The 27387-nt window shown below is 49.2% G+C and overlaps 1 protein-coding gene across 2 annotated transcripts in view; it reads right to left on the minus strand.

Moving 5' to 3' along the window:
* PTPN5 (protein tyrosine phosphatase non-receptor type 5) overlaps positions 1-7395 on the minus strand; it is a 66027-nt gene extending 58632 nt beyond the window's left edge. The window contains exon 1 of one of the 2 annotated variants that reach the window (XM_055141241.1): positions 7301-7395. In XM_055141241.1, the coding sequence (XP_054997216.1) occupies positions 7301-7380 (80 nt within the window). In that variant the 5' untranslated portion in view covers positions 7381-7395. Of the gene's footprint in view, positions 1-6925; positions 7191-7300 lie in introns of those variants that run through there. The other variant, XM_055141242.1, reaches the window with a different exon arrangement.
* Between the last annotated feature and the right edge of the window lie 19992 nt (positions 7396-27387).

A 27387-nucleotide genomic window follows, 5' to 3' on the forward strand; every position in this document is an offset into this window, starting at 1 on the left:
GGGGATGCATATTAAAGTTGGGTGTACCTTGCCCATGGCCGCAACCCGCGTAACTTAACTATGGAAAGAGACTGCTAGTTTATCTTACCATCACAGCAGCCAGGAGACTGGGCCAAAGAATTCTCGGGGCTGGAGAAATAGCACAGTGGGTAGGATGTTTGCCTTGCACGTGTTCAACCCGGGTTCGATTCCCAGCATCCCATAGGGTCCCCCGAGCACCGCCAGGAATAATAATTCCTGAGTGAAGAGCCAGGAGTAACCCCTGTGCATGGCTGGGTATGACCCAGAAAAAAAAAAAAGAAAAAAAAAAGAATTCTCACCAACATGCTCGCTCCTTTAAAAATCTGCTGGGGCTGGAGATAGTTCAGAGTTCAGGTGTTTGTCTTGTATGTGGTAAACTCTGGTTTGATTCCTGGCACCACAGATGGTTCCCTGAGGCCTGAGGGAGACTCCTGAACACAGAGTCAGAAGTAACCCTTGAATGCTGCTGGGCACAGCATCCCCCACCCCGAAAACAAACAAAGCAAAACAAACAAACAAAAATCTACAACTGGTGGCTCCCAGGCATCAAACTCCAGAGGCTCCCTTCCTACCCCGACATGTTGCGCTGCATACTCTGGTATAGAAACCCGAGTCGAGATCCCAGGGACCAGGAAGGAGCATGACTTCATTTTCCCTATTGAAACTTTCTTCCTTGAACAGTCTGGGGGGTTCTGAGCTTTGTCAGACACGGTGGCTGAGGTTCTCATCCTACATCTCACCAGATGCGGCCGAGATGGAGATGATGATGTTGAATAGGGAAAAGCCGTATTTTCCCATAATGTTACCTAAAAGGATGGAAGGAAAAGCTTTTGTAACACCCTTACACAGTCGAAACTGTAAGGGTGTTCCTCGTGCTTGGGCTGACCAGAACTTTCCAACTGTAGAGATGATGAAACCTGAATTAGGGAAAATTTGGGCAAGCCTTTGATTCAAAGAAGACTGAGACCATATCAACTTGCCCCTTCACCCCCAGATCCAGCCTAACTTCCAGCACTGTCTGTGGATGACCACCTCCCTCTCCCACCACCCACCAAATCAGCTGCAGGGAACCACACCCCCGTGGTGTGGTGGTCCTCACTCTCCTCCAGGGAGATAGTATCTGTGGACCTGCATATATCACAGGTCACAGAACCTGGTGCTTCAGTGGTCCTGGAACCCAAGTTCTACCTCCCAGAGCTGCAGAAATGGAGTCAGCCAGAGGAGCAGGTCTGTTCTGAGTTTGCCAGGTTCTTAATCATAGATATGCTTACCGCTGAACACAGGAGTTAATACCGGCTAGACTAACCCACACTGGTCAGAAGACTGTTCGTATATATTTCCAGGTAAGTAGGTAAACTTTTTGGTAAAGAGTGCTGTGTATTTTGGAAAGCTCACTTATCCCCTGTGTTCAACTTACTGCAGAAAAAGCTTTCAATGATGAAGCCATCTTCTGGCAATTTTCCATTCCCCCTAGTAGAGCCCATTTAAACAATTAAGTGCCTAAAGATTTTATATTTCTCTAAATAATGTCTCCTTCCCACTGCCCTGTCTTTTTGGAAATCTTTCAATATACCGGAAATGATGATTTTACCTTTGTCCTGCACACAAGGGTCTTTGTGCTGGACATGAGCTTTTCTGAAATCTCTTTGAGGGAAATGGCCGGGAAGGAAAGGGTTGCACAAGGGAAATTTGAAACGAAGCCAGAAGACTGTGCATTAACACTGGAAGCGGGGAACGGAAGACCATAAATATTCTCTTTTTAATGGTTTTGCAGTCATTTCAGGTATGTTTTATATTTAGACTTAGTCAACAGCAGTGTTTATAATATCAAGCCACAGTGAGTAAAATATGCAGATTTGACTCAAATATTCATATTTAAATGACAACACAGACATCCCAATCATCTGAGCTTTATCATTCTGATCACACTACAGTTTACTATGCCACAGTATCTTTATTTATAGGTTCTTATTAGTCCAAGATATGCGGTTTTATACACAAATGGTTGCTTTCCACATTTATTTAACTCTGTAGAGAGCCACTGCTTAATGTCATCCTGGGTTTCCTACGCACAGAGAATGCAAGACTAGTTAGTACCAGGTTCTCCGTGACACAACACAGTGAGTCAAATTTTGTCCTCAAGTTTTGTGTGCACCCCATGATCTGGCTTTGCTTCTCTCTCTTCATTCTTACTGCCCTTCTTTGTCTCTTAAAGCAGCTAGCTATTCCCTGAAAACGACATGATGACCACAGGGCCTTTGCAGGTCTAGTAGCAATTCTGGGAAAGAATGCTACTTTCAGGTCCTTTTCATCAGTTAGTCCTTGTTCAAATATCACTTTCTCAAAGACAATTCCAATTTAAAAGCATATTTACCATGAGATTCACCCTTACTCTTGCTTCTCACCCCTTTAAATATTGTGTCTGTCCATGTGTAAAGCAAACGCCTTACCTCCTCAACTGCCCCCCGCCCATTCTTTCTCCCCAGCCCATACATCTTTACTTTAATAACTTGATTGAGGTATAATTAACATATCATCAAGTTGATCCTTTTAAAGTGTACAGTTCAGTTTTTTTCATATACTTACCAAGTCATGTACCCCTCACACTGTGCTAATTTTAAACTATTTCATCATCCCGCAAAACAACCCTATAAGTGATCATCCCTTTTTCTCCCTGCCTGCAGGCCCTGAAACCCCTTTATTTGTACAATCTGTTCTATAGATCTGCCTATTTTGGATGTTTCATATAAATAAATTCATATAGTATGTGGAAAAATAAATATTGTGTATGAGTATCTTTTCTTTTCTATCTTCCCTGGTAGAGCTTGGGCAAGCAGTTATTTATTTATTTATTTTCAGCACTATCTTCCCAAAGCCTAGAAGAACTCAGCTTTGGGCAAACGTTGCTTATACATTTTTGGACAGTGAATGAATGAATGGGCTGGAGTGATAGTACAGCGCATTCGCCTTTCACGCAGCTGACCCGTGTTCGATTCCTCTGCCCCTCTCGGAGAGTCCGGCAAGCTACCAAGAGTATCGTGCCCACACAGCAGAGCCTGACAAGCTACCCGTGGCGTATTTGATATGCCAAAACCAGTAACAACAAGTCTCACAATGGAGACATTACTGGTGCCCGCTCGAACAAATCGATGAGCAATGGGATGACAGTGACAGTGAATGAATGAATGAATGAATGAGCAAACTAGCTTTTGAGAGCCTGGGTCCTGGTGAACATATAGCTCTGCAGGAAGAGTCATCACGATTTACCACCCAGACCCTGAGACCACTTAGAAGCCTACCCAGTCCCTCTCCTGCTGGACTCTTTGAACAGCTCCTCAGGCACACAGGCACAGCCCCTTGGGATCACTTCTCATTCCTCCCTTCCTCTGACACTCATATCCCATCAGCCGCTGATTTTGGTGACATGGTGGCCTCCCACATAGACACCTTTTCCTCCTCACTCTTACAGCCACCCCCGTCCCAGACCAGACCCCCCTTATCTCTCATCAAGACCATTGCCATCATCTCCTACCCAGGCTCCCTGCCAGCCGGCTCCAATCTGTTCTCCCTGGGCTGCCAGAATGAGTTTCCTCATGGCCAGGTCTGATCATATCTTTCCCTTCTCCCGTTCAAAAACTTAGCTTCACCCTCAAGTCAGCCCCGGGAACTGTCTCCATCCTGTTCTGCAGCTTCCTTCCTACCACTCTTCGTATCTTTGTTTGTTTGTTTAGTTAGAAAGAGTCACTTTTCAGCTTCTATCCAGCCCTACAAGTCCTGATATGAGTTGGTTGTTTCCACTCCTTGGGATGTTTCCCCTCTTTTCTTCTACCAAGTAAACTCACTCTGATCGGGGGTTCTGAGGCTACCTAAATCCTCCAAGACACCATTTCTAATCTTCCAGGAGAATAAGATGCTCCCTTCTTCTCAATTCTTTCCAAGACGTTATCTGTCTCTCTGTGAGGGCAGATTCTTGAGGGAAGAACAAAGCAGTTTGGCAAAGAAAGAAGAATTCGTCATATGGAGTCAGATGATCCCAGCTGGAAGCAAACTGTGGTCCTAAGATTTTGTCCATACACATCCTTAGTTAAATTTAACTCTAACTGTTAGCGTCCCTACCTACGGAATAAGAATCATAATGCCTACTGATGTCACAGGTATGCTCTAGGGGCCAAGTACAAGGGATAGGGCACAAGAAATGCTTTGATACCATGTAACTTACTAAACGCCATCATGCTTAGGTGCAAAAGAGCTTGATCAAGTACCATTTCTTCCAGGGAGGTTTCCAGGAACAGGTCAGCAACAGGAGTGAGGAATTGTTTTTGAAGGAGAAGGACCTTGAGGGTCTACAAACCCCACATCCGTGGGCACTTTGAACGAAGAAGCAACTGGGAGGTATAGTCAGAAAGCTGGGAATTTAGCTGTATTAACAGCCACCAATTCCCAACATTTCCTCCGCCTCAGGCACGGTGCAAGTCCCCTCACATAAATGATCTCATCTTATTCCCACACATTCATAGAAGGGGAAAGCAGGCCTTTTGCAGTTACATAAATAAGTGCTCCCTCCCCGCCCCCAACCTGTTCAGACGTGAGAAACATCCTGACAATCTCCAACCCGAAGCTCTTATTTTTCTGGCTAGAGAAACAAAGACCCAAGGAGGTGTTGAGCAGTTACTGAAGTGGTGGGAACCACGAGAAGGGTCCTGGGTCTCAGCGAGGCCAGCACCTCGCGAACCGCAAAGACTCCGGGACCACCACTTACTCTGAAGTCTCTGCAAAAGGCAGGCCTGGAGCTGTGTCATTTCTAGGGCCCACACTGAGATAATGCCACTTAGCCCCCCTGGCTCTGCTCCCATCCAGCTTAGCTCACCCAGCTGAGGGCCTCAGGCCCCCTAGAGACTGAGCCAAGTCCTCGGAGCTAAGGACCCCAGATTCCACAATTCTCCAAGGCAGGCCTGACCTTGCCCCCTGAGCACCCAGCTAGCTCTCCTTCAACCCACCCCTCGGGGAACCCTCTCTGGGTCAGGCATTCTGCTTGGCTCTGGGGTCATCCAGCTGTCCTTGAGGGAACTGTGTGCTAAGCCACCACCTGAGCCCTGTGGGGGCTGTAACTCAAGCTCCCCGACAGCTTTGTCAGCAAAGGCCAGAGGCCATTCTCCACCAACATCAAGGAGAAAGGGAGAGGGGGGAGGCTGGAAGCCAAGGACTGGGGCACTTGCACACCGCTGGGGAAAGAAGTCCAGCTGGCAGAGAAGACCTAGGCCTCCCGGAGACAGGAGAGTACCTGGGAGAGTTTAAGGTTGGGTCAAAGTGGGGAAAGGCGGTCCATGAGGAGTCTCTGAAGGCCAAACCAACTGGTCTGGCTGAAGATACAGGCAGAGAAGTCTTGGACGACCCTGGAATCTGGTCTCCACTCTGGGATCGCTTCCCATCTCCCAAACTAGATCTCAGACCTGGAGTGCTTGCATAAGAGAGCTCTCTTTTCAGGCGAAAGAGCAAATTAAAGACCCACTTATTTACTTTTTTTTTTTTTTTACCCCCTCCCCTCCCCTCCTTAAACATAGGTACGGTAGCAACTGAAAGGCACTTGCAGCTCCTTTCGGACAAGGCTGGGAGGGTAGGCTTTTTTGAATTCTAGGATGAAATTCTGGGTTTCAAATTCTGGTTTGGGGGATGGGGGAAGGGGGGCCTCGGGGATCGAATGATGCTGGGTGTTAAGTATGAAAGCCAGGCACTCTAGCTTCAAACACAGGTTCTGTTCACTAACTTTGCAGTGACCTTGGCGACTGCCTCACCCGGGCCTCAGTTTCTCCGTCTGTGAAATGAGGGGACTGCATGAGTTCCCACGGTTCCTCCGGCGCTGCTCCCCTCAGCATACCCTTAGGATTCTGACCCAGGCCATGTCTAGATGGGGCTTGGGCCAAGGCCTCCGCAATGGAAACGAGGCTGCCTGGGCATGAAAACCCCGGGGCTTGGGTTTTGGGGGTGGATGTGAAAGCGGGTGTTTTAGGCTTCCATCGCCGGGGAAGGCTGGGAGCCGCATTTTATAGGCCGAGCAGGGCGACCTCCCTCCGGAGCCTCGGCGCCTGGAGCCGCGACGCAGCCGACAGCCGCGCAGCAGTCTCGGCCGCACAGGCTCCGACCCGGGACCCCCAACCCGGATTCCGCTCCCCCACGGCGCCAGCTCGGAGGATGGGTGTCGGGGGGAACTCGCACCCCGCGATCCCGCTCCCAGTTCCCCCCTCCCCCGCTTCCCGGGGCGCCCGGTAGCCCCGTGGGGGCGTGGCGGGGGCGGGCGCCGGCTTCTCGGCCCCGAGGGCTGGAGCGGGGTGTCCGCGGCCACCCCGGTGGGGGGGATGCACCGCGCGCCCCGCCTGCTTTCGGGCTCCCGGCAAGCAAAAGCGCCCACGGCAGGCGCCGCACTTACCTGCCAGAGCGGGCTCCGGGCGCCGGGGAGCGGGCGGGCAGGCCGGCGGGAGGAGGGGGCGCGTGTCTCCGTGTGCGTGCGCCCCGCGTGTGCGTGTGTGTGTGCGTGGGTGTATGGGTGTGTGCGTGTGCGCGCGCGAGCGTGTGTGTATGTGCGTGTGTGTGCGTGTGTGTGCGCGCGCGGGGGCTGCGCCGAGCTCCGTGCGTCTGCGTGTGCGGGGGCGTCCGTCCGTCTGTCCGTCCGTCCGTCGATGCGTCCGCCCCGACGCTCTGGCCCGCGCTCCGTGCGCGCTCCCCGGCCCGGGCTCCCCGCGGCCGCCGGGGCTGGGGCGGGCGCAGTCGCCGCCGCCGCCGCCGCCGGGGCTCTGGGGCACCCTCAGCCCCGGCTCCGCCCCGCTCCCCGGGAGCTGCGCAGGGCCCGCGGGGCTGGTGCGCGCGGGGGGCGGGGAGCGCCCGCGCCGCCGGACCTTCCCCTCCTCACCCCGAGCTCCGGCGTCTTCTCCCCTCGGAGTCCCCGCCGGCGCCGCGCCCGCGCCGAGCTTTCCTGGCCCGGGAGGGCGGGGGAGAGGGAGCCCCGCTTCCATTTCATTCATGATTTTCTGCGCCCGGAGCCCCGGGCCGTTGCTCACCGACCGCCGACCGCCAGAGGGACCCCGGCGGGGCCGCGGGCCCCGGACGCACCCCCCGACCCCTCCAGTGCAGAACTGACTTGGGGGGTCGAGGCCAGCGAGACAAAGGGGTCAGAACGGGGAGAGGGAGGGAGGGAGGGAGGGAGGGGGTTAGAGGGGCGAGAGCGAGAGTTACACGGAGGGGGTGCTGTGGCGCTGTCCGCGTCATGCCCGCGTCATGCCCACACCTGCATACGCGGAGTGGCCTGCCGGGGCGCACAGAGCGCCGGGGGCGGGAGGCGGGGGGCTCAGGACCCTCTCGAGGCATCGGGGGAGCACCGGCTCCCCATCCTGCTCCCCCCAGCGCAGATCTGGAGAGCAAGCTCTCCTTCCTTTCCGGCCTCCTTCCCTGGGGCGCGCGCGGTCTCGGCGATCTCGTGGGCACCCGGGGGGTCTCCGCCGCCCACGCGTGGCGCAATCCCGCAGTCAGCAGACTGACGCGGCGCGGCCGGGGGTTCCCCACCTTCCATCCGGATACAGGGCTTTGGGGGGCAATGATCTGCAGCAGGCAGGGGATCCTAAATTCCGTTTTTGGTTTTTGGGCCACACCGGGCTGTGCTCACGGTGCCAGGGATCGACCCCGGTGAGGGTGGGTGCAAAGGCAAGCGCCTTACCCAGTGTATTAGCTCTCCGATTCCTCCTCCCCATTTCTTTTATTTTTTATGTGTGTGGGGGGGAAGCCAAGCGCACCTCCTCTCTTCCCTTACCACTTTGGTTCCAGCCACCGCCCTCTTTCTCCTGGATTTCTGCATTAGCCTCCTCACGGGGGTCTCCCGGCTTCCATCCTTGGCCCCCTGCAGTTGATTCTGCCACACAGCAGCGAGAGGGATCCTTTTAAAACGTCAGATCCCGTTTTTTTCCTCTCAGGGAAATCCGATTGTGGCGCTCCATTTCATCTAACGGAGAGCTAAGGGCCCTGAAGGATCTGCAGGGCTCGCCTTAGCCCCCTCCCCGACCACAAGGTTCCCTTCGCTCCTAGCAACGGTCCAACCACACATCCGGCTGCTGCGGGGGCCCACAGGCCTTTCTGATGAGCATCACCCACTTGGCAGCCACCTCGGGTCCCCAAGACGTTCAACATTGCTCTTTTCTCTGCTTGGAATAAGGAAGTTACCTCGGTGCTTCTTTACCTCTTACATGTACCGCAAAGACGCCGCTTGGGGCTGGGCAGATAGTACCGGAGGTCAGGCGTTTACATGCAGCTGCAGAAGCCCTGGTTCAACGCCCCCAGTAAAGATATTATCCCCCTGAGCACAGCAGGGGGGATCACTCCAGAGCTTGGAGCCTTTAAGAACCCCCAACTGTGGCCCCCAAACAAAAACAGAGTCTGTTAATGGGAAACCTCATTAAAAGAGGCTTGCTGGGCCTCTGCTCAGACCTGCTTTCAGCCTGGAACACCAGGCCAGCCCTTCCCCGAATCTCCCCCCTCCAATCTCATTTTAAGTTCTGTTTCACAGATCCCCTGCTCCCCAGGTCCTTCCCTGAGATTTCCGGGGACTCTCGGCCTCATTCTCCCTGGTGGAGCCTATTGGGCATATTCCTTCACATAATGGATTCCTGGAACCTCTCTGTCATCATTTCCCAGCACGTGAACGAGGATAGTGATGGGAAGCCCCGCCTTGGGCCTTGATGAGTGGTCCATCCCCTCACTCTGCCACTTCCCTGCCTATTTGGGGGCACAAAGCCCACTTAAATCTCCTTGTGCCCTGTCGACTGAGGGGAGAGATCAAACAGCAGCTATCCAAGCAGGCCGTGCTGTTCAGTTTGCATGGCAGAGTCGGGGGACAAATGGCAGTCCGGCTCAGGGAGACTCTCCCACTCCACGCCCGAGAGCCTCATCTCATCGTTTGCCATGAGGCTGACTTACCCAACAAGGTGTGCGGTTACCTGCGGCTGTGCAGGTGCTGTAAGTGAGTACCTCGTATGTGCCAGGCGCTGCTTTTTTTTTTTTTAATAGGCCTTGCTCTACTTTATGTACTTTGTGTTTTCCATATACTGCTCTATTGACTCCTCATTGCAACTTTGGGGAGTAGGCACCGTGGGATCTCTCTCTCTCTCTCTCTCTCTCTCTCTCTCTCTCTCTCGTAGATCTTGGACAAAGCTCTACTAATCTCTGACTTATTAAAACATTTTTTAAAAATTTGGGGGCTGGAGAGGTAGGAGAGTGGGTAAGGCACTTGCCTTGCTTGGGGCCAACCCTGAAATCATCTCCAGAACCACATACAGTCCACAATCCCTGAGCACAGAGCCAGGAGAAAGCCCCCGAAAACAAACATAAAGAATGAAAAAAATGTATAGCTAAGGCAACATGATTACAATAGTGTTGCTATTTTATGATTTTGAGATAGTTACTGTAGCCCACCACCATCAAAGCACCTCAGATCCTCTCCACTCTCCCTCTGTCACCTCTAACCCACCTCATCACCTCATCTCCTCGCACCCTCCCCAGCATGCCCCGCCTCCCACCCCACCATTCCTCCTGCTACTGCTTGGTAATTTGAGTTTTGTATTTGAGACCAGGTGTTCGGGACTTTCTTCCCCTGTTTTGTCAGATCCCCATTTTCAGAAGTGAGACCTGTCAGTGACTGGTTTAAGGCCCTGTGGTTGACATCTGAGGGGTGTGGGCTTTCACTTCCCAGCTAGTTCCAAGTCCAGGCAGGAAAGGCTTGAGAAGGTTCTGGAACAGTGGGGACTTGGAAGGACAGAATGTCCTGGAACATTGGAAACTGGGAGGATGGCAGCACAGGGAGCTGCCAAGGTCCCTGGGGAGCGGAGCTTGGGGTCACAGAGGCTGGGCATGCCAGGTTTCTGTCAGCGTTGCCCCAAAAGCCTATGGGAAGGCAGAGGGGTGTTAGTGCCCCTGTCTGTGGGGGTCCCATCCTGGGTTCATGGGCTCTGCCCAATCTCTACCTGCTCAGGAGTGCCTGGTGCTTTGCTGGATGGAGTGAGTCTAGCCAGGCGAAGGGGGAGGTGAAGCGTAAGGAGGCATTGAGTATCTTCACCAGAGCCGCACCCATTCTGCCATCCCTGCGCTGGCAGGAGCTCTCAGAGCAGCCTTGGCGGCTCACTGCTCTCTCCTGGTTGCAGCTCTGCTGCTCCCTTTCAGGGATGGCAGGTGGTGTGTGGGGGGGCGTGGTTCAGGAGCTCTATGTGCTCGCTCTCTCTCTCCTCTCTCTCTCTCTCTCTCTCTCTCTCTCTCTCTCTCTCTCTCTCTCTCTCTCTTCTCTCTCAGGGGTCCAGGAAACTGCTACTTCCTCTATGCTACCTGGGCTCTCTGGGATTATCTCTGGTGAGAAGCAGATTCTAGCAGCAGCCCTTACCTAACTGCACCCCACAATGTCTGTTCTCTCAAGGGGCCTCCCTAACTTGCTTACTCAGGAGTACCTCTAACTTACTCACATTGGGGGGCCTACAGTCTTGGGGGATTTCCTTCCTTCCTTCCTTCCTTCCTTCCTTCCTTCCTTCCTTCCTTCCTTCCTTCCTTCCTTCCTTCCTTCCTTCCTTCCTTCCTTCCTTCCTTCCTCTTTCTTTTTCCCTTTCTTTATTCTTTCCCTCCCTCCCTCCCTCCCTCCCTCCCTCCCTCCCTTCCTTCCTTCCTTCCTTCCTTCCTTCCTTCCTTCCTTCCTTCCTTCCTTCCTTCCTTCCTTCCTTCCTTCCTCTTTCTTTTTCCCTTTCTTTGTTCTTTCCCTCCCTCCCTCCCTCCCTCCCTTCCTTCCTTCCTTCCTTCCTTCCTTCCTTCCTTCCTTCCTTCCTTCCTTCCTTCCTTCCTTCCTTCCTCTTTCTTTTTCCCTTTCTTTATTCTTTCCCTTCCTTCCTTCCTTCCTTCCTTCCTTCCTTCCTTCCTTCCTTCCTTCCTTCCTTCCTCCCTTTCTTTCTTCCTTCCTTTCTTTCTTCCTTTCTTTCTTCCTTTCTCTCTCTCTCTTTCTCTCTTCCTCCCCCTTTCTTACTTTCTTTTCTCCTGGCTCTGTGCTCAGGGATCTTTCCTGGCAGTGCTTGGGGGCATTATGTGGAGCTGGTGACTGAATCAGGTTACGTGCAAGGCAAGTGCCCTACCCTCTGTATACTCTTGTTCCCACTCTGTAACACTCATATAGGAAAGCAGGATAAATGCTGCTCTGCCTCAAAGCCTCTTGCCCTACAAATGCTCTGACAGTGACACTTTCAAGTGCTCAAGGACTTAACTGGTCTGATACCCACAACCAAGGTCCCTCTCTTCAAGCTCCCAATGTTTTTCCACAAATCAAGGCCTCAGTCCCATCCTGGGCTTTCAAGCATGCCACCAGCCATATAATCTCTTTCAGACTCAAGGCCTAACTGTGTGTTTAGGGTGGGAGAAAAGCCTAATACTCTTATCAAAAGCCTTTCAGAGGAAACTGTCGCACTTTATAAAGTCAACTGCAGAGGGGTAGACCTGCCTCCCTCTCAAACATCCTTGTGTCGTGCCGGGGTTCCAAGCCCAGACACATCTGCCTCCAGACACATCAAAGCTCATCTCAGGGTTGAAAGGAAGAAAAGTGTGGAATACACCAAGGAAGTAGGAAGGAGTTCCAAAGAAACGCTCTTTCTCCTATTGCTTGTAGGGAGTTTCTGCCATGTAGGGATAAATTGGTCTTCTCACGGTGCGTCTGCTGATATAGCCTCTTGTTGAGGAGTTTCAGATTCCATTACCACAGGCATTTTTTTTTTCTTTTTGGGTCACACCGGCTATGCTCAGGGGTTACTCCTGGCTTTTGCACTCAGGAATTACCCCTGGCTGTGCTCGGGGAACCATATGGGATGCTGGGAATCGAACCTGGGTCGGCCGCGTGCAAGGCAAACGCCCTACCCACTGTGCTATCACTCCAGCCCCCTACCACAGGCATTTTAAGGGGAAAGTTCTGCTATTCCCCATGAGGAAATGAAGGCCCACAGAGGTCCAAAGGCATCACTTACTAAACACAGCACTTATTAATGCCCTCACGCTCTCCAGTGAGCCTCTAGCCAATGCCTGACTGAGCACTCAACTGCCACTGCTCTCTTTTAGCACAACCCTGTGGAGAGCGACCCACTGGCTTCCTTTCCCTTCTGCATGGGAAACAAGGGTTTTCTGAGTCTATGGCAATGAGGCAGCAGTAAAGTTCAGAGGACTCAGGTGTATGGGGCCATTTTGCGTGACTCACTCTCTCTTGACAGAAGGAGGATGAAAAAAATGATTTGGGAAAGAGGAGGAGGATGTGGGTAAGATAGTCTGAGTAATCAGAATGTGTTTTGATGATGGGTTTTTGATGAACGGTTAAAGATTTGAGTTCACATTTCTTGCATTTGGTCTCTCTTGCAGTTCACTATGTAGGAAATGAAATGTTTTGCTGGTGAGAATGTTTTATTATTCATATATCTATTTATTTCCTTATTATAACCTGTCCAATCCACAAAGGATTTGAGGTTGCTTACCGCAGGACATAAAAGCACAAAATGATGTTAAAATATCAATAAAGAGAGAATCAGGGCTAAGGAAAATGTAAATAGACTTTGAAAGTGAAGCAAAGACCAAAACTTAAATTATAGCTTATTTTTACTGAGTTCTTCCTGTGTCAAAGAAATTTGTTTGACAATTTCATCTAATCCTTAAAAGAGCCCTCTAAGATAACTGCTTTTTAGGCATAGGGAATTAAAATGCAGAGTGATCAAAAATGTTGCTCAAAGTTATTATAAACAATAAGTCATAGAGTCAGTTTGAATTTAGCTTGATCCTGGAATTCATACCTTTTAATTTTTATTGCTATTGCTATTATTGGGCTGGAGCGATACTCAGTGGTAGGGTCTTTGCCTTGCAATTAGCTGACCCAGGTTCGATCCTCCGCCCCTCTCGGAGAGCCTGGCAAGCTACCAAGAGTATCCTGCCCGCATGGCAGAGCCTGGCCTGAAGGGAAGAAACAGGCCAATGTGTCTAAAGTGGCCCTGTAGCTCACCTTTGTTTGCTCTTTATCTTCCCTCTTATCCTCCTTTCTCTTTTCCTTTAATTTCTCTTTTGCCCTGTTGACATCTAGGAAGAATCTGAGGCATCTCCAGCATTTTTCTCTCAGAGGGTTTTCCTGGTAGGAGACTCCAAGAGTCCCCATGGCCAGTAATTTAGATGATATTCTTGCAAGAAGATACTTAAATGGGATTTCTTGAGCTACATCAGATGGAATCTCTCAATGAAAGTTGAACATTATCCTCATATTTCTCAATCAAGCAAGAAAAATATTGTAGGGGTTGAAGAATAGGGTTGAAGTTGGTGGGCCCCCATGGGTGGTTTATGTGAGACAGCAAGGAGAGGAGAGGGTCACCTCTGATCTGCCTCTGCCACTCTGGACCATTTGGAAAGGTTAGGACTGATAAAGTCTGGAAAGTCAGTCCTGGGCCTTACCCAGAGTTTATAGGTTCTTTGTCTTTTTTGCAGAAAGAAATTTCAGGAGTAGACTAGCAGTGAAGTCTTATCTGGAAACTTAAGAAGGGGAAGGAAGGGCTGGAGTGATAGCACAGTAGATAGGGTGTTTGCCTTGCACGTGGCTGACCCGGGTTTGATTCCCAGCATCCCATATAGTTTCTTGAGCACCACCAGGAGTAATTCCTGAGTACAAAGCCAGGAGTAATCCCCGTGCATTGCCGGGTGTGATCCAAAAAGCCAAAAAAAAAAAAAAAAAAAAGGGGGAGGGAAGGAAAAAGAGAAAGTGAAAGAGAGTAACAAATTCAAGGGAGAATCCAGAGATGGAGAGAGCCCCTATACACATTCCAACATTAGATATGAAAGCATGAAAGTACACGTCTCAAGAGGGGAGATTTGGCGACACATGTTCTTGGCCACATGGGCACAAACAGCACATGGGGTCAGGCTGCATGTGCGCAGGCTTCCTTTGTTCAAGGTGGCTTTTATACTGTTTTTCCCAAGGTGCCCCCCCCCTCCTTGGGACTAGCTAGATAACAGTCTGTTTCTAGGGTGGTTGCCAAGGGGGTTGAGTGTCAAAAGTTGATGGCTTTCTCTGAAATTCCTTTCCTGGCCTTTTGTTCCTGCTGGAGCTTCTCTTTGGGTCTGTTGATGGCACCAGGTGTGGATCTTACCAGGCCTTGGTTCCTGTGTTGGCAGCCTTGGCCCTATTGGTTTTTATTACTTCCTAGGAATTATCTTGCCATAGGGGCCCTTCCCTGTCTACTTGCCTACATCAGGGTCAAGTACCATCCCAAGAATTTGACGACTCGAACAGGTGCTATGGGGATGGAGCTTTTGTGTAAAACGTTTGATCTGAAGGAAGAAGGCATTTTTGTGTTCCTAAGCATCACTCTACCATTGTGTCTCCTGGCTGTGAGATCGAAGAGTGCTAAGTCAAGGTCATTAGCAAGGTTTGTCAGAGGAGACTCCGAGGGGAGACAGACTGCTAGGGTGTCTGCCGCAGGGGGAGATGTGACCTTCCTGTGGGAGCTGCTGGTGGCCTGGCCCAGCCTCTGAGAGTAGCAGGCTCTAGCCCCTTAACTCAGGTTAAAGGGAAAAGGCACCAGGGTTAGATTCTGGGCAGAAACATTAGACACGTGAGTCTCAGAAGGAGGAGTTGGACCCAAGGATAGTAGAGATAAGGACCAGGAAGATTGCTCCACGGCTTGGAAGCCGGCCTCACATGCTGGGGGAAAAGGCAGATGAGATAGAGAAGGGACCACCAAGGAAAGGATGCTTGGGGGGCTTGCTCGGAATGGGAGATGCGTGCTGAAAGTAGACTATAGACCGAACATGATGGTCACTTAATGCCTGTATTGCAAATCATAACACCCAGAAGGAGAGAGAGAGTAAAAGGGAATGTGCCTGCCACAGAGGCGGGGAGGTTGGGGGGAGGAGGGGGTGGGGGTGATGGGAGGGATGCTGAGATCATTGGTGGAGGAGAATGGGCACTGGTGGAGGGATGGGTACTTGATCATAGTATGACTGAAACATAAGCACGAAAGTTTGTAAGTCTGTAACTGTACCTCATGGTGATTCATTAAAATTTTTTTTAAAAAGGAGGAGGAGTTGAAACTTTGTCTCTCCTGTGGCCACTGCTTTGGGCTCCAACAAAGCAGACCCATTCAGCACACTTTCTGAGTGAGAGGGGGAAGTTAGGGTCACACCCAGCGGTATTTCTGGTTTTGTACTCAGGGATCTCCCCTTGCAGGGCTCAGGGTGCTGAAGATCAAACCTAGTTCGGGCACATGTAAGGCAAGTGCCCCAACCTCTGTACTATATGCCCCTCAGCACATATTTTATTGAGGACCTATTTTGAGTGACCAATGTTCCACGAGCCAGTCATGGGTTAGACAACAAAACAGTCAGCTTTCCTGCACTCACCGCACTTGCATTCTAGTGGGGCCCATTGTCAACGAAGCAGGTTAAAATCATGAATAAAAGGATGGTTTATTTATTTTTTGACTTTGGGACACAGTGCTCAGGGCTTAGTCTAGATCAAAGGATCATTTCTGATGTGGCAAATGACGGGCTGATGGAGAGTGAAGTCAGAGAGGGCCCACTCCCTCTCACCCTGCCACCATTCTTCTTGAGACACAGTGATCCACAGTACTATAAAAAACAGAGTTTTAGACTGAAAGTGGTCCAACTTCATGCCCAGCCTCAGTTCAGCATCCCTTCACCAATGTCTCAAGATTTCCTTGGCAAACTCACTAAAACATTAGTAGCTATACTTTGGCTCAGTGTTTACAGTGATATTAATGCTTATGCATTTTCTGTAACAGACTTGCCTCATCTAACCACCACCAAAGTACCCAGGACCACCCAGCACTGTCCTTATGTTCCATACAGTTCACTTATGTTCTATCATTCCTCTACACCCGCTCCCCCTCCCACTTGTTGGTATTCTCAATTCTGTAATTCAGGGTTTGCCATCATTTGATACCTCCCATTCCTTTGTATTGTTACTCTACGTACCACAGATGAATGAAGTCATCCAGTATTTTCTCCTTTTGACCTACTTGATATGATACCCTCCAGTTCCATCCAAGTGACAGTAAACTGCATAATTCATGGTTGCATAATATTCCATTTGGTATATATGCCGCAACTTCTTTTATCCATTTATCTGTCATAGGACATTCGGGTTGTTTCCATATCCTGATTATTATACTAAGTGCTCTGATATAAGCCATCCTCACTGATTGTGAGATGGTATCTCATTATTCTGATTTGTAGTTACCTGAGAATAAGTGACAACAAACACTTTTTCTATGCTTATTGGTGGATCCACTTTGATGGGTTGCAAACAGAAGCTTCTCAGAGGAGATGACATTTTTTAAAAAATTAGTGAATCACCATGAGGTACAGGCTTACAAAATTTTGTGCTTGCTTTGTGCTTTGTGATAGAATGATCGAGTACCCATCCCTCCACCAGTGCCCATTTTCCATCACCAATGATCCCAGGATCCCTCCCACCACCCCCACCCCGTCCCTTCCACCCCACCCCACCTCTGTGGCAGGGAGTTCCCTTTTGCTCTCTCTCTCTCCCCTTTGGATGTTATGGTTTGCAATAGAGGTATTAAGTGGCCTTCATGTTTAGCCCACAGTCTACTTTCAGCCCACATCTCCCATCCCGAGCGGGTCCTCCTAGCAGCCTTTACTTGTTGGTCCCTTCTCTATCTGAGCTGCCTTTTCCCCCAGCATGTGAGGCCGGCATCTAAGCTGTGGAGTGATCCTTCTAATACTTAGAGGAGATGACATTTTGGTGGGGATGTGAATTACAAGAAGGAACCACTCAGGGAGATCAGGGCAAGGGCCACCCAGGCATACGCCTCTGTTTTAGGCATAGTGGGAAGCCAGAGTGTAGATGGAAGAGGAGAGGAGTCAGACTACAGGGCCCTTCAAGGCTGGGAAGAGCTTAGGAATTAGTCTAATGTGCTGGGAAGAGTTTTCTGGTGGGGCTTGCATGTATGTGAGATAGATTCTGGTCTTCAGTCTCAGCTATCCTACCTAAAGAGCTGGGGCGTCATAGAAGCACGGACCATCACAGTGCCTCTGGTGCCTCTGTGCTCCAAAGACCCTCCAAGGCTTCTCCCAAGCTGAGTGAATTTCAGAATCATTTGTAGGAGCTATTAAAAATATCTGGATTCTTGCTGCACTCAGCAGTGAAGAAAGCCGGCGGGAACCACAACACCAGAGAATTTCTGGGTTCTATACCGCACCGATATCTCCAGGACCCCAAGATGGAGCAGGTGCAGTCTCCCCACCTTCTCCAGATGGAATCCTGGTGACCATGAGCTTCTACAAACATGGCTCCAGTATGTGGCCACAGGACTATTCCTCTGAAGTGCGCGCCCACTTACACGGTGTGAGACCTTTCCTGATATACAAAGTGAGCAATGATCTAGTGATGATCTAGATCATCAAATGATCTAGAATCTGACCCTGCCCAAAACTAGACAGAGAATGGTGATACACGGGGCCTCGTGGGATGGGGGGTGGAAAAGGCCCCTCTCCCCGCTCAGACGAGGCCCTGAGTTGCCGTCCACGAACGGCTCCTGGCTGCTGAATGACCCTCATCCCAGAGGCACACAGACCAATCTCGGAACCCAGCAGCTTCTGGCAGAAATGCATCTGGACTAAGCATTAAACTACGGTGCCGTGCCACCTCGGGTGGGGAAAAGTGTTTGTCCTTTCTGCCTTTTCCCCCAGCAGTGCGGTGGCCACCACCTTTTCAGAGCCTATTGGACAGCCAGGTATGAGACTGCAGTGACATGACACGTGGGGCCTCACGGGATGGGGGGTAGAACTGGCCCCTCTCTCCGCCCCAACGAGGCCTCGAGTTGCTGCCCACAAACGGCTCCTGGATCCTGAACAGCCACGATCCCAGAGGAACACAAAACAATCTCGGAACCCAGCGGCTTTGGCAGAAATCCCTCCAGACTTATTACTAAAATATCAGAAACCCAAAATGCTCTTTATATCAGCAATAGAAACAAATTATCTAATGATGCCTTTTCGGCAGGTCTGAATGTTGGGGAAATTCCAAATAATAATGGTGGATCTTTTGTCAAAATATTGAATGTGATCAATGTGGAGAGAGAGTAAAATGGGAATCATCTGCCACAAAGGTTGGGGGAGGGATGAGATGGGGGGTATACTGGGGTTCGTGGAGGAGGGTGTGCACTGGTGAGGGGATGGGTGTTTGATCATTGTATGACCGAGACTTAGACTGGAAAGCTTTGTAACTGTTCTCACAGTGATTAAAAAAAATCTGGACTATCAGGATTACTCTTAATGGAAAGTCTGATTCAGTAAGAACAGGATGAGTCTCAATATTAAGTAAGATCCCCAGACAATTCTGCCAATGGTCAGCTCTCGAGCAAGGAACCCCACTTCATGATGAACTTGCTGTGGGTAAAGAGGAGAAATGTTTTCCCTGGAGATCACACAGTGCATTTATGTCTGTTTAGTCTCTGAGGTCCAGAGTATGGCCAGGGGTTCTGTCGACATTGCCCAGGAGTGATCATTGGCTAACTAGGCAAAGGGGAGCATTACTGGAAAGCCACTGGGTGTTCATGGATGGGAGGGAAGGTGGAGAACCATGCTTGGGAATATGGGGCCTACAAAACCCCTGAAGTTTGCAGGATGGGGAACATTTCCATACCTGCCTCCAGTGTCATCATAAGAGTCCATGAGCATCTCCTTCCTCCCTCCCTCTCTCCCTCCCTCTCTCCTTCCCTCCCTCCCTCCTTCCTCCTTTCTTCTCTCCTCCTTCCTTCCTTCCTTCCTTCCTTCCTTCCTTCCTTCCTTCCTTCCTTCCTTCCTTCCTTCCTTCCTTCCTTCCTTCCTTCCTTCCTTCCTTCCTTCCTCCTTCCCTCCTCCCCTTTCTTCCTTTCTTTTTCCCTCCCTCCCTCCCTCCCTCCCTCCCTTCCTTCCTTCCTTCCTTCCTTCCTTCCTTCCTTCCTTCCTTCCTTCCTTCCTTCCTTCCTTCCTCCTTCCCTCCTCCCCTTTCTTCCTTTCTTTTTCCCTCCCTCCCTCCCTTCCTTCCTTCCTTCCTTCCTTCCTTCCTTCCTTCCTTCCTTCCTTCCTTCCTTCCTTCCTTCCTTCCTTCCTTCCTTCCTTCCTTCCTTTCCTCCTCCCTCCTTCCCTTTCTTCCTTTCTTTTCCCCTCCCTCCCTCCCTCCCTCCCTCCCTCCCTTCCATCCTTCCTTCCCTCCTCCCTCCCTCCCTCCCTCCCTCCCTCCCTCCCTCCCTCCCTCCCTCCCTCCCTCCCTCCCTTCCTTCCTCCCTCCCTCCCTCCCTCCCTCCCTCCCTCCCTTCCTTCCTTCCTTCCTTCCTTCCTTCCTTCCTTCCTTCCTTCCTTCCTTCCTTCCTTCCTTCCTTCCTTCCTTCCTTCCTTCCTTCCTTCCTTCCTTCCTCCTTCCCTTTGAACTTTCAAAAGTCCTGGAAGTGTGACTGTCCAACGACTGTGTTTTGGTGTGGGCTCACCTCACTGCTTATGGAACATATATCCTAAATGACCATCTCCCCCCAGCCTCAACCACATCTTTATTCAAAGGGACGCTGGGTTATTGTTCAAGGAGCTGTCCCAACTCTCCGGTGCACCCAGCAAGCAGAGAGCCACAAAGGTCCTTATGATTGTTACCATCAGAGAGTAAAGGTTATTTATTTAACACATGATTAAAATGTTACAGGTACTGTTTGAAGGATGTTGCTTTATCAAGGAACTTAAGTCCTGCTTAGGGCTATGAAACAAGATGGAGGTAGTTTCTCAGCTAGAAAATAAGGAAGGAGAATGTAAGTAGCACCTGGTGTCTCGATTCTGCTTTTACAGATTCCAAACTCATTTATTTTGTCCAATTTTCTCTTCATAACAAGGCTATGTTTTTCCAGATAGAGAAAGTGTGAATGTACCCAGTATGCTTGTAGGCAGACGATTCTTTGGGTCCATAGTTCATTTATTCATTCACGCATGTATACATTCATTTATAGCAAGTGTTGACAAGGGGTTGCCACTGTACTAAATCCTGGACAGTCACTGGTTAACAAGCTGGTTTTTTTTTTTGTCTCTTTAGGAATTGGACAGCTCTAGGACAGACAGGAGGGACAGTTGCAAGAGAAAAGATCAGAACATGAGCTTGGGCCAGAAAAACAAAACAAAAAAACAAATACCTAAGGGCATGGTATTGAGCTGGTTCTCATGTTGAGGGCAGTGACTGAAGAAGTTTAAGCTAGAAACTTATGTTGTATGAAGACAACCCAGTGTGTGTGTGTGTGTGTGTGTGCGCGCACACACACACTGGGAACTGAACCCAGGGCCTCCCACTTGCAAGGCAAGTGCTCTACCACTGAGCACTATCTCCAACTGTGAAGACAACTCTGATCTCAGCACCGAGGGATGGATTGGAGGGGAAGAATGAAGACAGAGAGAGAGCTGGAGGCTAATGCAGTGATTCAAATGAAAAGTTGTGGTTGCCTATTTAGGCGATCGCACTGGTCATGTAAAGAAGCAGAGGGTCCAGGGGAAATGAGTGGAGTCCAAAGAACTTGCTGGTTGGATGTGGCTGGAGGGAGGAGGCGGAGTTAAGGACAGTCAGTTAAGTGAGGAGCAGTGGGGAGTGCCCTGGGGGGGCGGTGAGGTCAGTTTTGGACATTGGAGTCAGAAGTTCCACTGAGTTGTGCACATAAAGAGACAGGAGTTTGGGGAACTTTTGCCTTCAGACCCCACAATCGGGCCCCATATGTTGTGGATTTACAATGTCCCTCTGTAAGAACCATTCAGGGAGCCAGCCAGAACCTGTCAGATGGAACCTGAGGGACCCTCTCCCACTTGAGATGAGGAAACAGAGGCCAGAGGAAAGTGGCTACTGGAAGATCCCAACGCCAGTGGATGGCTGAGCTTGACCAGCCACGCCGGGGTCCCCAGATTCCTCTTCCTTACACCTCCCAGTCCAGAGGCAACACGGGGAAGTTGCAGCTGGATCCAGACTCCTGAGGGCTCCTTTCGATCAGCACTGAGCTCACATTAGTTATCATCACTAAAAGACAATGACATTTCACGCTCAAGTCCGTGCAAAGAATTGTTAGAGAAAACGTGGCAACTTCAAGTCTGTAGTTCTACTCAACACCCAATAGAACTGGGCGGCTGTTGTCCTGGAGGCAGGAAACATGTGTTTGCCCTCATGGTCCTGCTGCTCCCCATTAAAAAAGGAATGCATGGGGTTATTTGTCAGCATTCTTCTCCTGTTCCCACCCCCACACTCAGGAAATTTCTCTTTTCTTCCCTCCCTGCTGTGATCCCCAGGGTTCATACACCCTCAGTTGTGTTCTTGCAAACCGGGGCGGGGTGCTGGCTTCCTCAGCTGTTGTGCACTCTGAGTTCCCACACTGGCTGTGGTGCCGGTCCACGCAGTTGTGGGGCACCAGAGACTGCACACTTTCATTGGGGTGCTGGGCATGACAAAGGGAAGTGCGTCTGGGGTCACACTGGGAGCAGATGGGGCAGGGCTGGGATTGAGCTTGTGGCTCTAAGGCTTGCAGGGCAGATGCGTTGCTGCTGAGCTATGCCCTGCCCTCTGTTGATGTTCTGAAACAGAACACTCACATATTTCCTGTAACACAGATAAAATATCTCTTATCTGACCCTAGTCTGGTTCTTTATTTTTTTTTTTCTGGCTTCCATAAGCTTCTGGGTATGATCCTATCTTTTCCCTTCTGGGAATTGCACATCCCCCATTTGAAAAGAGAGATATTTGAATATCTGAGTCCAAGGTTCCTTCTAGGTGGGGGTTTCAAGGCTCTCCAAATCTGCACTGGGAAAGGAATTGTGTCATTGACAACGCATAATTATTTTGCAGATGAATTTCTGAGGGAATCGTGACTCTTTTATCCTTGAATTATGATTTACCTAAGCCTTTTGTTTTAATAGCTTATCCTTCATCTTTTGAATTTGAAAAAAACATGAGTACTTCAAACAACGCCTCATAGCTGCAGTTGCTAGGAAGAGCCGCAGAGGCTGCCTGGATACAGGGTCGTCAGCAAATCCTCCCTCTCCCCTCCCCTCCCTCTTATCTGCTCACCCCCTCCCTCTCTCCCTCCCTCTCTTCTTTCGTCCTTTCTCCCCCCTTTCCTTCTTTCCTCTCTCCTTTTTATCTGTTTACACTTTGAACAAGGATATGATAATCAACAATCCTTCATAAAAATCCCATTCAAAAATGGAAAAACAAGACTTGCTCTTCAAGCCCGGATTCTTCCTTGAACTCATCTCTTGCTTGCTTGTCTCCATGCCTCTTTGCTGGCCTATTTCCACTCTGGAGAGGCCCATTTTCTCTCTCTTGAACACGTACATCTCCCTCTCTCTCTCTCTCCTCATGTCTTTCTAAACAAGTTTCAATAAAAACTATCTTGTTTACCTTGTTACACACACACACACACACACACACACAAACACACACAGAGAAAGATAGAGAAAGAGAGAGGGAGAGAGAGAGAGAGAGTGTAGCTGTTCTATTACATTATACTATTTTCAGGTGTATAACATAAGAATTCAATGTTTTATATATTGTGAAATTGATATCGGTGGGTCCCACGGGTGACTTGTGAAGCGGGGAGGAGAAAGACGGTCACTTTCTCCCCAACCACCTCTACCACCCGGGACCCAGGGTTACTGGGTTCTCATCTCACTCGCGGAAAAAGAATTTCAGGAGTAGACAAGCAGTGAAGTAAACAGATTTTATTTAGAGGTTTTCTTGAGGGAAGGAGGAAGGGATAAGAGGGAGAGAGAAGAGTAAGAGTAACTCGCTCAAGAGAGAACGCGGGCTTCTCCAAGGGTGGAGAGAGGCCCTACACACATCCTAGCACTGGACACGAAAGCATAAAGGTACACATCTCAAGAGGGGAGATGCGGGCGACACACGTGCTCGGCCACGTGGGCACAAGCAGCACATGGGCTCAGGCAGTATATGCGCACCCTTGCATTGTCCAAGGTGTCTTTTATAGGGTTTCTCCAACCTGCCCCCATGTGGGACTTCTTCCTAGCTCAAAGTTCGTTGCTAGGGAGGTTACCAGGGAGGTTGGAAGTGGTGATGGTCTTCTTTGGGCTGAATCACTAAAGTTAATCAGATTGAGGGAGAGGTCCGAGGGAATTCGAGGAATTTCCTTCATGGGTTGGGGTCCAATCTCCTCAGTGTCCACTGCTCAAGGTCTCATCCGATCTTGCCTCCTTCTCAGAGACTTTGCTAATCTAAGTTTCATCGCCAAAGGCCTTTTCCTATCTACCTGCCTACATCATATTGACTAGAGACCAATTAACATCCATCGCCATAAATATTTTTCCCTCTTATGTGGACTTTTAAGATACAGCCTGGCACAATTTTTCAAACACATACACAATGTCTCCATGCAGAACTTTATAGCCCCACTATACCTTTTGACGCCTTTCACCCATTTTTTTTTTCTTTTTGGGTTACACCCGGCAATGCACAGGGGTCACTCCTGGCTCTGTGCTCAGGAATTACCCCTGGAGGTGCTCAGGGGACCATATGGGATGCTGGGAATCGAACATGGGTTGGCTTCATGCAAGGTAAACGCCCTCCCCGCTGTAATATCGCTCCAGCTCCAGTCCACCCATTTTGCCTCACAAGTCCCACCTCTGGCAACCATCTACTCTGTTCACTCTGGTCTGTAAGCTTGGCTTTTCCCTTTTATTTCAAGTTCAATCTTAATTATCAATAAAGTTGAGGTTTCCCTGGATCCAGAGGGCTATTTCTAAAGAATTCCCCACCCACGTATTCACCACACAACGAAATAGTGAAGTCACCGGAGTATTTAAAAAAAGTTTTTTTTAGCTTTTTGGGTCACACCCTGCTTCTGCACAGGGCTAACTCCTGGCTCTTCACTCAGGAATTATTATTCCTGGCGGTGCTCGGGGGACCATATGGGATGCTGGGAATCGAACCTGGGTTGGCAGCATGCAAGGCAAACTCCCTATTTGCTGTGCTATTGCTCCAGCCCTGAAATCACCTGGGGTTTTAGGACTGGCTCTCCCATTAGTATTTTGACCTTGGGAAATAAGAAGGGTCTGTTTCCCCATCTGTAAAATAGTACGGCAGAGGAATGTCTGGACACGTCTGTAGTTTTTTCTCACTCACATATTTTAGGAAACTGCTAGAAACTGAGAACAAGGTAGTGTGGCCGGTGAACCCTCTCCCTCATCAGGAAGTCCTAATTCTTTGAGTTGTCTCTGTCTTGACTGTCCTCTGGCTATTCAACCAGCTGCAAAGGAGGGATTTCCGTCCACTCGTCTCCGTGACTATGTGACATGCCCCAATTAAGTGCCTTGCTAGGTAATCTTACTTTCAGTATTATTCCTTTGTCCTAAAGAGGAGCAACGAACAGACCTCAAAGGCTCTGGTTATTTTTCAAGCCCACTTAACATCCTGCAAGTCTCCGACCGCAGCGAGGATGATGAAGACATATGAGATACAAGCGCGCCCTCTGGTGACCTATATAAGAATCGCAGGGTGTTGTCATTCAGCAAATTAACTGAATTTAAATCGTACCTCTGCCTAACACTCCTGCCAAGTAAAACGCAACTCGGGTCAGAGAGACAGTACAGGGGTTAAGATGTTTACCTTACACGCAGATGAACCTAGCTTGGTCCAGGGAACTCCATATGGACTCCCAGGAATAGTCTGAGCAGAGTCAGGAGGAAGCCCAGAGCTCCATCACATTGACTCCCCAATAAACAATAACCTTACCTCTAAATGGTAAGGTTATTTTGTTATTTTTCTGAAATGTGTACTGCTATTCTTTTATTTCATGCTTACTGATTTAGGTGCATGCTCTTTACCATTTCCTTCTTTAATATTGTTATTAAATTATTATTATTATTATTGCTATTATTATTGTTACTATTAGCCACGCTTGGTTGTGCTCAGGACTTGTTCCTGGCTCTGTGCTTAGGGCTTACTCCTTATGGTGCTGAGGACCCGCCGAGGACAGGACAAGGTGCATGCAAGATAAGTGCTTTGATCTCTCTTCTGTCTCTCTGGCCTTGTCTTCATTTCTTGTTTTAGCAATTAGGATTGGATATAAGGTTAGAGCGACTTATTTAAATGGTCAAATATTTGTTAAGAACCTACAAAGTCCTAGAAACTTCCTAAGTGACAGGATATGCAAATTGAACAAAGCACATTTCTTATTTGGTTAATTTACATTTTATTCATGGAAACCACCCCTCCCCCAAAGTTCTTTTTCTAATTAGAGATTCAAAGGTCCATCAATTCATGATGAATGGATCATCATTTATGATAATAAATTGTGATGATCAAACATTAATGACAATCTGGTATGATAACAGTTTGAATAATTATTTTATTTTATTATTATCATTATTTTTGTTTTTGGGTCACACCCGGCGATGCACAGGGGTTACTCCTGGCTCATGCACTCAGGAATTACTCCTGGCGGTGCTCGGGGGACCATATGGGATGCTGGGATTCGAACCCGGGTTGGCCGCGTGCAAGGCAAACGCCCTACCGGCTGTGCTATTGCTCCAGCCCCTGAATAATGACTTTAACCCTAAGAAGATTTCAAACCGAAAGCAACCGTTGCCTCTGGACATCCTGGCAGGCAGAGACTTGTCCTGGGACCTGCCCTGGATCCTGAAAGAAGAATCAGAGGGAGGCCATTTAAGGACTCCATGCTCAGAGCTCCAGTGAGTCCTGGAGGGAGTCTGGGGGAGAGACAAGCACATGCAGGCATCAGGGACTGTACGACCCCACACATCACCAGGGCAGGAAGGCATTTTGGTGCTCACTTTTCACATTCTTGCTTTACTTTTAGTTTTTGAGCCATGTAGGGGTGCTCAGGAGCCGCATTCAGGAATTACTCCTGGCAGTGCTTGGGGGACCATATGGGATGCCAGGGATTGAACCTGGGGGTTGGGTGTGTGCAAGGCAAATGCCCTACCTGCCGTACTATCTCTTCAGCCCTCTAACATTGTCATTTTATTTATTATTATTATTATTATTATTACTATTATTTTTGCTTTTTGGGTCACACCTGACGATGCACAGGGGTTACTCCTGTGCTCAGGAGGACCATATGGGATGCCAGGGATTGAACCTGGGTTGGCTATGTGCAAAGCAAAGCCCTACCTGCCATACTATCTCTTCAGCCCTCTAACATTGTTATTTTATTTTATCTTATCTTACTTTTGCTTTTTGAGTCACACCTGACGATGCACAGGGGTTACTCCTGCACTCAGGAATTACTCCTGGCAGTGCTCAGGGGACTATAGGGGCTGCTGGGAATCAAACCCGGGTGGGCTGCATGCAAGGCAAACGCCCTACCCACTGTGCTATTGCCCCAGCTCCCTAACATTGTTATTTTAGAGACAGAGTATGCCTGTATTTCCGAAGTGCTATGTCTGAAATCACAGTCAGTGATTGTTAGCAAATTGTAATTAAGAAATGTATATCAATAAGAATAACAAACATTCTACTAATGAATATAAATAGAATAAACCTAATTTTGGTTGAAATTGTATGTGTAATCTTTTAGAGATGAAATGATGATGTTGTATTTAAAAATTTTTTGGTATACATTGTTACATTAAAACATTTTCTACAGTGAAAATAAACCAACCAACAATATTCAACAGTGAGGGCTGGAGTGACAAGTGACAGCACAAAAGTAAGGCGTTTGCCTTGCCTGAAACTGACCTTGGTTCAGATTCCCTGCACCGCACAGGTTCCCCTGAGCACAGCCGGGGTGATTGCCGAACACAAAGCCAGGAATAAGCCCTGAGCTCAGCTATGTGTGGCCCAAAACAGCAACAACAAATTCTATAATGAGAATGCTTACTCGTAAAATCAAAACAAATGCTCTTTTTGCATTATTTACAGTCATTATTATCAAGAGAATTCTTTTGATAAACCAAAGAAAATAGAGCAAAATTCAACAGCCGTGGTGGAATGTGTTTGGGCTTGTGTGCACACCTTTTTCTCATTCATTTTCACGACCTATTCTGTGCAGAGAGAGGCTTCGGTTCAACACCCCACCCCGCTTCCGCCAGCAGTCATTGGCTGTAAGCAACTAAGTTTGGAGCCACGCAAGAGTGAGGGGGCTCCAATCTCTTCAGCTCCATCTGCTGGAGAAACGGTCAGTGTGCGCTCTTGGCCGGCATTCAGTTGGCAGCCAGAGGGAAAAAAAGCACTGTAAGCACTGTCGTCCAGTTGTTCATAGATTTGCTCGAGCAGGCACCAGTAACGTTTCCATTGTGAGACTTGTTGTTACTGTCTTTGGCATATATACTGTT

Source organism: Sorex araneus, chromosome 6 (assembly GCF_027595985.1).
Source record: "Sorex araneus isolate mSorAra2 chromosome 6, mSorAra2.pri, whole genome shotgun sequence".
NCBI lineage: Eukaryota > Metazoa > Chordata > Mammalia > Eulipotyphla > Soricidae > Sorex > Sorex araneus.